At 42.7% G+C, this 12,065-nt stretch overlaps 1 protein-coding gene across 15 annotated transcripts in view; it reads left to right on the plus strand.

Moving 5' to 3' along the window:
• The first annotated feature begins 286 nt into the window (after positions 1 to 286).
• cacna1g (calcium channel, voltage-dependent, T type, alpha 1G subunit) overlaps positions 287 to 12,065 on the plus strand; it is an 80,981-nt gene continuing 69,202 nt past the window's right edge. For 4 of the 15 annotated variants that reach the window (XM_019865667.1, XM_019865676.1, XM_019865677.1 and 1 more), the window contains exons 1-2: positions 296 to 867; positions 5,556 to 5,689. In XM_019865667.1, coding sequence (XP_019721226.1) covers positions 775 to 867; positions 5,556 to 5,689 — 227 coding nt within the window. In that variant the 5' untranslated portion in view covers positions 296 to 774. Of the gene's footprint in view, positions 868 to 5,555; positions 5,690 to 12,065 lie in introns of all 15 variants that reach the window. The other 11 variants (XM_019865670.1, XM_019865678.1, XM_019865672.1 and 8 more) reach the window with 6 other exon arrangements.

Below are 12,065 nucleotides of genomic sequence, written 5' to 3' on the forward strand. Positions count from 1 at the left end.
CTGCTTAACAAAAAAAACCATTAAATGCAAGAACTCATTTTGTTCATTAAAAAAAAAACAAATCAACTCACAGAAATTTCGAATATTTAATTTATTATTTAACATTAATATTTAATATTATTGAGGTACTGCGTTTGCCCTGCATAATATTGGAAAGCCGTGACGAATTAGGCCTCCTCACGGTATGAGGCTGTATAAGACCCAGTGTAAACTCAACCAAGACATGTCTGCCATCTAGTGGTGATTGGTGACATTACATCACAATTTTTTTTTTTCCTCTCTTACCCCCCCACTCGGACCACATGCAAGAAGTCTGCGGAGATTGTGTGTAGTGATATCGCCGATTGGTTTCCCATAGCTCAGGATGCCATTTGCGCAAACAAGCCTCCAACAGGCGCGCCTATGCCGAATCAATTAAAGTAATGCGCCGTGCATCAAGTCGACTGCGCATTCTCGAATTCCCAACGCCAGATGCTTCATCATCTTAATCTTTCAGCATGTCATTTTTATTTATTTTTTTAAATTTCACTTCACGCAGGGGCTTTCGTTTAAAGTGCACGCACAGCACCTGAATGCTCGGGCAAAGGTGAGCAATGACTTTCAGTCGGTATCCAAAATCGGTGCGACTTTTCTTTGAGGTCACCGGAACAAGTTTAGGGGGGATGCTTATTTTCGAGGTGTATTGCTTTGAATTGTGTGGGCTGTTGTCAGTCCGTTTGTTATGCTCCTTGACTGATTTTTTTTTTTTTCCATACATGGTTTGAACGAGCGTCAATGTTGGTAATCCTGCTTAACTGTGTCACCTTGGGCATGTTTCATCCCTGTGAGGACATCGACTGCCACTCTGACAGATGTAAAATCCTGCAGGTAAGACAAATTTTGCTGCTCGATCTCTTTTTTTTTTTTTTTTTTTTTTTCCAACGTTGCAAAGTATCATGTCTATTAAGTGATGGTATGTCATTTTCTCAACTCGCCCTGGTACCACATCGAGCAAACTGGGCGGGTTTTCTGCCCAATCCAGGACGCCAAACACTCGATTATCTTACATCTTAAAAAATATTTTATTTCCTGATTCTTCTGTCCAAGACATGCTAGGAGTGGATTTATCCAACAACCTTAAATATTAAACATACCGTGACGTAAACGGAAAGTAGCCAATGAATGAAGCGCCGTGATTGACAGAGAAGCAAGGCATGGTAAATAAAGCAAATACGTCCTATCCAAAGTTTATTTTTTTATTTTTTTTATTTTTGTGGAAAAGTGGGTTCCCCAGTCGGCAGGAAGTCTAAGTAATTTTTTTTCCATCTTTATGTGTGGTGTTATTCACGGATAAAAAACAAATCTTTGAAAATTCTTATCCATGTACCAGGTCTTGAATATCCTTGGACACTTATTCCAGTTGGCAGTTTTTTATTTTATTTTATTAACATGTTTGTACACCACACACATTGTGATAATTCGATTTGATTTTGAGCCTGAATCCCGCTTTCCACGAAAGTCAGCAAAGGCCTGATCATGTCTTGAAAGGATTATGCTGACCGATTATCGATTGGTATGAGATTTGTGGAAGTTATTTTTCCTACGTGACACTACTCGGAAAACTAGTGATTACACTGACATGCAGTCTTTGGGTTCAGGTCAAAATTCCGGTTTCTGAAACATTCAGAATAGCCCGTTTACATGCGTGAGTTACTCCTCTCTACCAAAATGGTAAATGGGGCTCAAGAGAATTGATTTGTGCTTTTAATTTTTTTTTGTTTTGTTTTTGTACAGCCCCGAAGCAGGATGCTGTCGACACCTGCCAGCCGATTTAAATTCCTCATTTAACGCAGCACAGGAAGAAAAATGCATGAGTCAGTGTTCAGATTTAATTTCCTCAAACAAAGAGATGGCGGTGGTAACGCCCCCCCCCCCTTTTTTTTTAATGCATTGAGCATTCTGGCTGGTAAAACCTATTCGATATATCTGGCCTCTGCAACTACTTCCATTTTCATTACGCAGATGGAAATAAACAAATGCTTTTTGTGGAGGCGTTTCCATTAAGTTCTGTCCTGCCTCGCCACTATTGATGGAGGCGTTGTTTTGGGGTTTGTTTGTTTGTTTTGTTTTTTTCCTTTTGCAGATTTATTTTATTAATTGGACGAAAGAGTCAAAGAGAACTGAATGCCCACCGTGGAATAGATCAGCTTGTTACCTGTTCATCTTGTGCAGTGAGCTGATAATGCGCTTGCAAAGTGGTTTCAAACAGATAGATCAGAACAGCCCTCTTTTGTTCTTTTTCGTCGACTCAGCGGGATTGAGCACTCTCATCCCGCATTGAGATCTTCTTTTTAATAATCATGTGAAAGGATTTGGCAGAAAAAAAAAAACACTGTCGTACAGGGAGAATGCGATGAAATCCGTTTTGCTCAAACTTAACATTAAAAGAACAAAAAGATGGTACCGTTGTAAGTGTCGACAGAAGCAGACCGAATTTTAGGAAACAAAATGTTGGGGGAAGTGCTTCACAAAAAAAGCTCACGTGATATCTTGCAAAAAACAAAACAAAACAAACAACAAAAAACAATCAATAAATAAATTCATTTTGAAAATGTCGAAAAAATCATTTGCTTATATTTGCATTTAAAATACATTTAAGATGTCTGTGTCATTTTATGAGGTGGCAAACATCACGTTTTGAAAAGCTTAACAACAAAAAACAAACAACAACAAAAAAAACCTTTGCCAGAAAACATCTGACGTTTTCAAGATGAAAGTTATCCTGCAATGAATACGTCTTCTCTCAATGTTTCTTGTTTTCAACTTTTTTTGTGTGTTGTTTGATGTTTAAATGATGATTCATCTGGTTAAGTAAGCTGAAAAGAGCTGAAATTTCAAGAAGGAGCATTATTTTAGGCAGTGAATTCCTGTTTATTCCCTCAAGAGAGGTGCTTGGTTAGGGTCGCTTGAACCGAACAGTAGCTGGTTTTGTTTTTCCTCTCCTGCTGCAGGCCATTTTTTTTCTTTTTTGCCGTCGTGTGCACTTTCTTCCCTCATCATGCAGCGCTACCTCTCACCGACCTCTCCGTGACCTTGAACACACGCAAATGCGTTCATGTACAGAATCCCGTCATCACGTTCAAATCAAGTGCAGAGAGTTTTAGATATGCTCCTCAAAGCCGTAGGAGCCCTGCACACCATCTAATAGCCTCTTTTACACACACGCACACACACACACGCATGAAGTGCTACCGGCATTAGCGACTCAGCACACTTCCAACTTAAAGGCTGCATTGAAGAGGTGACAAGAGGGCGCGTAATGCTGGCACTCGCTCGACGCGCTGATAACACGCAGTACAGCCGGCTGCCTGGCGAACACGTGTGTTTACGCTTGCTCTCAGGCAATCCGCACACGCATGCACACACGTGGGGTTTGTGTGTGTCTGTGTGGAGTCGTCGGTGTTGGGGCTTAAGAGGTTCACATGTGGAGGGAAGGGGAATGAAGCAATTTGTCCAACACATAATCACATACTGTAAATGTGCTCTGTAAATTTTAATAGAGCGTTTGAAAAGTTACCCAATCATCGGGGGGGGGGGGTGCTGTTGAGAGAAAAAAAGGATAGGGTGGCGATTGAAGATATGAAGTTTGAGAAGCAGGAATAATGCCAGTCTCTCCAAGATGAATCCGATTCAGGCAAAAATAGAGCAGATGACAGAATGTACCAAACGGTCGACTTCAGCGGTCACAAAACAAAAACATAATTTTTTTTTGTTTGTTTTTTAAGATGTTTTTTTTTTTTAATTCAGTTGCTGTTTTGTGTTCTTAATATAATCCACAACAAAATCCCAGTTCCCGACATAAAATGTATGTTGTCCCCGTGGCTGTGTGGGTTTTCTCCGGGTACTCTAGTTTCCTCCCACATTCCAAATACATGCATGGCAGGTTCATGGAACACTCTAAATTGTTCCCCGGTGTGCTTGTGAGCGTGAATGGTTGTTCGTCTATGTGTGCCCTGCGATTGGCCGGCAACCGGTTCAGGGTGTACCCCGCCTATTGCCCGAAGACGGCTGGGATGGGCTCCAGAACCCTCCGCGACCCTCCTGAGGATCAGCGGATTAGAAAATGGATGGATGGATGGATGGATAAATTAAGAAGGTGACATGTTGGGAAGCAGTCTATTTTCTGGTGAATGAGGAATGGCATTCAGGGTCGAAAAACCGGGCAGCTCCATTATGAACAAATGGAAAGGTGACGGTCAATTCAGCCCGGTCTGCATTTTGATTTTCGATGTGCACCAAAATATTATCAAGGCTGTAAACAATCGCCTTCCCCTTTGTGCTTGGCAAAGTTACTGACAATGATATAGCAGACAGCTTTTGGATGTCTTGTTGTACATGCCGGCAAAGGCTTGTTGAATCAATGCCAAGGTGCACTGACTCCGTTCTGGGAGTTGATGGTGACCCAACACCTTCCCAGGACACTTTTCATTTTGTCACTTCACTTAATAGTTTGTCCCACAGCCAAAGTTCAGGCTATCAAGCTTTCACAGTCGTTATTGACGGCAAGTGTCTGGTGAAATTTTACAGGGGCTCCTGTGGTCGACAGGAAGTGGGGGAGGCGGGGAGTGAGGGGGGCATTCCATATTTGGCAGCAGTGACTGAGGTTTGTTTGGAACAAATATAGAAGGATGGGCCTGTGATAGCCGCTCAGACAAAACAAAAGACTTAAAAAAAAAAAAAAAGAAACTGCCAACATTTGTCATTGTGAATGATCACCCCGCCCTCCAATCCAAATGTGTAGATCACTTGTCCTCATTCGGGTCGAGAGTAATTGGAGCCTATCTCAGTTTCGGCGTGACTTATGTAACCGGAAGTTGTTAGCGATCAGCAGTCTGCAATTGCAGCTTGTCATCACAGCTGTTGCGCAATATCTTTTTTTATCGTTCTCATTATTCAAATTCAGAGTTTGTTTCCTGTGCAATTCACTGAGGGCACGGGCAAAGAATAAGAATCTCGAGGTGCCGAGGGAAGCACTTTAAAACGAACGGTACGTGTGAGCTACGATAGTCAACAGGCTGCAAAAGTGCGTTGCGTGCTTCCGTGTCAGGCTGTTGCTCGTCGCGGCGTTCGTTTGTAATTTTCTCGACGCGAAAAGTTATCTGACACGACCCGATCCAAAGAATGACCCTCATACACACTGCATTTGTCGCACCCTCTTAGTAAGTGCGTGCATGCTGGTTGATGGGTATTCAGATTTCCTTACTGGTTATGACTTTATGCATTATGCACATCGTCAGACAGTATGTTCTGACACAGTTTTGCATCTCGGCGCGGCAGTAAATCGACACAGATTTTCCAAAATAATGAATTATATTGTAGCATGGGCTGGATTTGGACGGCCGATCTTAACTCGGGTTATTCTGTCCATAAAATTGTCATTCAAATTCCATCTCTAATTTTTTTGTAAATGTTGCACTCCCAATGTTACCGATGTTTCTGTTTATAGAATTTTTCAGTGATGTTACATCAAATAATGACCTTTTTTTTGGTATGTGTGTGTGTGTGTGTCTCTGCAGGATTTTGATGACTTTATCTTTGCGTTTTTTGCCATTGAGATGGTGATCAAGATGGTGGCTCTGGGAATTTTTGGCAAGAAATGTTACCTCGGAGATACGTGGAACCGCTTGGACTTCTTCATCGTGATAGCAGGGTAAGTAACACCCAGTCAATCGGGTCCCCGGACCGGCATTTTGCGAGTGGCGTGCAGCGTTGCAGCCTGTCCTAGGTGACTTTGGGCACGATGTAGGGTAGATTTCAGACTCGAGATCATTCACACTCACCTTCACACTTCAGGTGCTGAGGGGAAATCGATACCACGCTAGCCGAGCATGAAAGAAACCTCAACCTCAGCAGGCAGGGCCGAGGCGTGCATAGGAGCCATGCGAAAAAGCGATAAACAAACCTAACCAATATACAAATAAAGATAAATAAGTGTTGCATATTGATTTGTTTCCTAAATCGTGATTTTTTTTTCTCTTCACGTGAATGAATATCATTTATTTGTAACAATACACATGAATACGTGAGGTGCTTTAACATGCAACTCTTGACATAAGACGTCCTTGCACATCTTCCTCTTGGGCAACATCACTTCCTGCTGTGCTTTATTCTGTCGAAACTGTGGGAAAATGTCACACGCAATTTATGAAAAGGTTAGAAAGTAACGTTGTGTTTATCGGGGCTTGACAGTAAACATGTCACAGGAAATTAGCAGAATTCCCATTTCGGAGTCTACTCTTTGCCTGGAGTGATTAGATTGTTTTTACACGAATGTGCTTTTTGGATATGCGCGTTTTCAAAGCTGTATTCGCAATAGAGCTGAGCTGCTGTTTTTGAACAGTTGAGATTGTTTTGTTTTGCTTTTTACTCCCATATGAAAGGAAGCCCGGGCATTTTGGAACGAAATTGATGCCAAACGTACTTGTTAATAGTGTTTTCATTTGTTTGTTTGCGCATCGAATGGTGTAAGTGGCGTCCCAATCGATGTCTGTAATCGAGGTTTGGAGTATGTTATCCACGGCATTATCAATCTGACTGCTCCTGGGGAGAGAAAGGAGCACTCCGGGTGTGGGGGAGGGGGGGGGCGGCGAAGGGCTTCTGTGAGAGTACTCGGCGGAAGGGCGATAGATTGGCAGAGAAAAGGAATCGACGCCGAAGCATCGGCTTCATTTTACTCCTTCAATATTTAATCTGGTCTGGTGTGTGAGGAGAGACACCGCCGCAACCGAAAATAGTCACCCGGGCTGTCTGTTGGTTTTGCTGTAAATTAGACACCCCCCCCCCACACCCCACGCCCCATAGCCATTAATCTTTCATAAAAGCAGTGTGACGTCAGCTGTCCTCTTTACTTTCCCTCAGTGTCAATGAATACAGTCGAACAATGCTTCCCATAAATGTGGGCTCACGGATGAAATATTTCCCAGTGAAATGTGCAAATGCACGAGGTGTTGGATGAAGACATTTGAGAGCGTGAAATTTTGTTGTCCTGAATTGGGCCGCATGCACTTGAAAACTCATGAAAACGGCGTGGCCGTGCCATTTCCACTGAAGGCATTTTCTGAAGGGGTCCCGCGAGGACCCCGAAGCTGCCTTCACCTGCCTGAATGGGTTCCGATGTATCTCCTGACTAAAATTGTTTCCACAACTTCTTGGATATATCAATATAAGGTCAAACCTCGGTTTTCGTCCATAATCCGTTCCAGAACGCTGTTTGAAAACCGAATTGTTCGAAAACCGAAACCACGCTCTTTTTAAAATAAAAATGTTTATTGAACACGTCTGCTCCCAATGGAAAGCAACACGAGGAAGCGTCATTTCCTCGTCTACCCGAGGAAGCGTCACTTCCTCGTGTAAGGAAGGCGAGAGGCGTCAAATGGTGCATTCAAGTGCGATCAGTTTGTTCGAGAACCGAAATTTGTTCGTCATCCGAGGCATAAAAAACTCGAAATTTTGGGTCGAAAACCGAATTGGTCGAGAACCGAGACGTTCGAAAACTGAGGTTTGACTGTAAATGATACAAAACGTAATTTTTTTTCCACTGACATGAAACTGAATCGCTGTCATGTGGCATTCATTTCCAAACTGTGATGTAGTCTCATTATAGGAGATGGGGCAAAATGCATTCAACCTGATCTTACGTGTTGTTCTTTTCCCTCTTGCTTCTATTCACTGATTTATCGATGCCGTATGGATCCGTTCCAGTCTTGTTTGGGGTATGCAGAAGCTGAAGGAGACCGAGAAAGTCAATGGATGGGGGCGGGGACACTGTATGGGAGGGGCTGAGAACTTGCGAGAAGGTTGTTTTAACATCGTTCATTTTCATATCTTTTGACCAAATACATCATGCAGCAAGAGTAGCAGGCGCAGTTTCTCCCTTGGAACATTTGTGAAGAGTTCATGTTCGCTCTATGCATGCGTGGGTTTGAACTGAACATTTGGGCTTTCTACCCACAACCCCAAGACATGATTTCTGTGTTTTTTGAAGTGGTTGCGGATGGTAGTTTTTCAATCGGTGTGCTCCAGTTGCATTTCTTTCGCAATTAAATGCTACAGTTCCTTCGCCAGCGAATTGCTTTCCTGTTTGATCCTGAACAGTGACTGCATAGGAAAAGCGCTAGCAGGTTTTACTTCATTGGATGGTAGTTTTTCAATCGATGTGCTACAGTTGCATTTCTTTCGCAATTAAATGCTACAGTTTCTTCGCCAGCGAATTGCGTTCCTGTTTGATCCTGAACAGTTACTGCATAGGAAAAACGCTCGCAGGTTTTACTTCATGATATCCTGCAGCACCTCTGAGTGGAATGACAGTAGCCCGTTTGCCCTGCCAATCTTGCGGTATGGCTCTGTGTTTGGTTGGATTTTAGATTAGTCGTATTTTTCGGTATTTACTAATTGGAAGTTGTTAAAAAAAAAAAAAAAAAAAAGTTTGCTGCCAAACGGCCACCCCCACTTCCATCACTATGTGGGCTGCACAAAGACAGCGTCCGGACTGGACCGCTGCACTTTTCTTTCCATGGGTTCGTCTCCATTAGCAAGATTGTCTTCCAAGTACAAGGAGGTCATCAGATTGGCCGGGCATTATAAGTGAGAGAGTTCAGTTAGAAACATTTTGAAAGCCTATAGAAAGGAAGCTGGTGAAGGGGAATACTCTCCTTTCTTATTTCATTCATCGCTCGTGTGGAATTTTCCATGAAAAATACTTTAATCAATGGCATTTATTTGAAAAATTCAACTCGGGGCGCAAATTAAAAAAGCAGGATGCCAGGAGGGAGGAAAAAAAAAAATCACAAAGGCTTTTTGTCGCAATGCACTAATTTAACATCGCCATGAGGGAAACTCTGCAAGAAGTCCACATGCATAGCAGGGCTAGTCAGAACTGTTTTGAAAACTAAATCAACCACAAAAAAAATGGAGAGATTCGTAAGTAGAGGCACTACTGTAGCCCAGTTCCCCCAAATTGTACGCAATTAGGTTCCGGCTATCCGCCCACTTCAAGTTACCGTCAAGACCTCTGCCCTTTCTATCCCCGGCTCGAGTGGTTAAATATGAAACGATGTCGGTCCGCCGCGATGAAAAGGAGAGTCGTTCGCCGTCACGGCGGACAATATGAGCAGATAAACGTTGGAGTGGCCCGCTCGTGGAAAGTGTTAGCAATGAGAGGATTTCAATCAGATTCAGCATGAAAACACTCCATCTGCCTTCCCCCTCGTGGTTCTTCGTTCCTGCACTTCTGCTAAGTGTCACTTTAGTTTCACATTATCGCGCTTTTATAATCGTATAATCATTACTGTTCCAATATAATTCCTGGAATGTACAGTGTGCACCTGCCAGCCACAATGCGAATATTCTTTTAGATGTAACTTGACGCATGTCATTATCTTCTGTCGTGGCATCAGACGAAAACATACCTAACAATAAAAAATCCTGAAAAATACTGTCGTCGAGTCCAGCAAAATCGAGAGGACTGATGTGTTGCGTGACATCGGGCGTCATGAAGTTTTGAGACACTTGAGAGAAGCGTTTTGTTCTTAAAAATATTTGGCTGAATTCATAATTGACCGCAGGGGTGTTCAACATGAGAGTTTTCCATGGAGCCGTTTCTCTTTCATCGATCCAGTGCTCTTTCACAGATGTGGATAAAAAAAAAAAAAAAAAAAAAATGGCCTTTTTGGTCAAGACAAATTAAGTGCAGTGAACTTGAATATGCTATCCAACAAAGGCACGGTCAGATGCAAAAATGAAGCCAACGCTCAACACGAAAAGAAATCATCACTTATGACATCATGTCTTCAAATAAACATTGCGTGATCTTTAGCGTGCAGCTCGACGAGCCTCAAAAACATCTTACGTGTTAATTTGTACCAGCCACAGCGAAAGATTAGCTTTTGTTCAATAGATTTCCACATGCTATGACTTTGACATAAACAGTGGATTGGAAACTTTTTGCTTTACTTTTTTTAAGTGAGGACGCCGATCGAGAGAATGAACGCATTTTAACATTTATTCTAGCCAGTATTTGACATCCTTGAGTAATTCATACTGAACAAAAATATGAATGCAACACTTATTTTTGCACAATTTTCACAAGCTGAATTTAATCATCGAAAACTTTTTAGATATGCAAAATGCCCATATCTCACAAATGTGTCAAGTGTAGTTTAGTGTTTTTATGAATTTGGTAGACTGCGCTGCACGTCCTTCAGGCTGTGTTACCCTCCTCAGCTGCACTTGGAAATTTTTATGAAGAAAAAAAATGTCGGCTAAATTTTAGACTGCCCAAAAGCCTGTCTTAATTTGTGGCGCAGGTGGCGTAATGCAACTTTGACGTGTTTGATCAAGACGGCGGCAGAGATTTGACCTGTGTGCTTAATGACATCGTATTTCATTCATAAAAATGACAGCTGTGCGGGACAGACTGAATCATTGTAGAAATCACGAAGCGCAAGGCGGTCTCCAGCTGCCCGCGTCGCATGCGCGGAAGTTGTAGTTAACCTGTATGAATGCACTTGCCGCGCATCAATGTCATGCTGCAAAGACCGCAGCGAGACTGTTTCATATCAAGTATGTGTGCATTTTGACCGCTCTGATTTTAACGGATGAGCTGTAAAATCCCCACCCCCACAACGGCGCAGACGCCCTCTTGTGGCCAGTTCTACCCGAGTCTAGGAACATACTCCATCCATGCACACTGTTGGACGAGATTTTGCGCTAGACTTCCCTCAACTTCACCGGGGGAGCATGTGTTGATCAGACTGATTTTTACACAGGTGGGCCTCAGGCCGCCAATCGTAAAAGGCCACTTAAAACGTGCAGTTTTACCACACAGATGCTACAAGGGAATGTGCAAGCGTTGCATTTGTATTTTTGTCCCCCCCCGGTAACTCATTCCTGCTGCACTTGACCAAGCATCTCCGTTTTCTTTTGTCGTCCAAATAATACAAGTATGAATGAACAGTTAAATCTAAACAGACAAGATAAAAAGAAACAGACATCTTGAGAACAAGAGAGGTTAAGTATGAACTTTTTCTGCTCTGCGCTTTGTCGAATTGTGACTGTGTGTGGGGTCACTTCCAGCAAGTGCATTCCAGCTCGCGTTGCCTTTGTTTTATCGGAAATGGATGATGCGCCACATGTTGGCACACTCAGCTGCACTCCCTTTGAAAAGTTTTGGATTCAGCGGTGATCGTTATTTTTACTGTCAGGGTTGACCAAGAAAAATGAACGAATGAATGAAAGGATTAAGAATTCTTTTTATTTTTTATTTTTTTAAGGGCGTTCAAAGTATGTGACTAATCATTTGTTTGCAATAATGTCATCAAGTCCACGACACACTGATATCACCAAATATTTGGATTCATGGGTCATTATCTGGCCGCATGATGAAGGCTTTCCTAATCAGTTTGCTTGAGTCTTTCTTTGAATTGGCACTCAAACGGTGTTTATGCAGACCTCGGAGTTCATTTTACTCTTGCCATCACGTATGACATCAATGAAGATTAATGAGCCCGCCCTAGAAGAATTCATGCAAGCCCGTGACATTACCTCCACTGAGTTTCACTTGTGCTCTGTTTGGAATGGTGAGGAATTCCTTTCTTTCCGTCAACTTTTCACCACTTTCGGAGATGTTTGTTTGTCTCATTCAGTCCTTGACACTCAAGTTTCGAGGCTTGTGTCTGTACCTTTGGGCATATTTGCATCCTCCAGTGTAGCCTTTTTCCTTTTGTTCCTGAAGTCATCGGTGAACAGTAGATTGTGATAACTTAACTCCTTCCCGCTGCAAAGTTAAGTTACAAACAGTTTTGAGGGCCTTCTTTACTGCTCTCCAAATATTTCTGTCAACTGCTCCCATTCAATATCTGTCACTTACTATGCCAGCGAAATTTTTTTTTTTTTTAATCCCCCCCCCCCCCCCCCCCCCCCCCCCCGAATCACATTCATTTACCGCACTTAGTAAAACGTCCTCCTGACCTCGCTTCCTGTCTTTTCCCGCTTCTTTGCCTTGCTCATCCCTTTTCCCCTCCGACCCC

The sequence above is a fragment of the Hippocampus comes genome, unplaced genomic scaffold (genome assembly GCF_001891065.2).
Source record: "Hippocampus comes isolate QL1 unplaced genomic scaffold, H_comes_QL1_v1.1 scaffold58, whole genome shotgun sequence".
Lineage (NCBI taxonomy): Eukaryota > Metazoa > Chordata > Actinopteri > Syngnathiformes > Syngnathidae > Hippocampus > Hippocampus comes.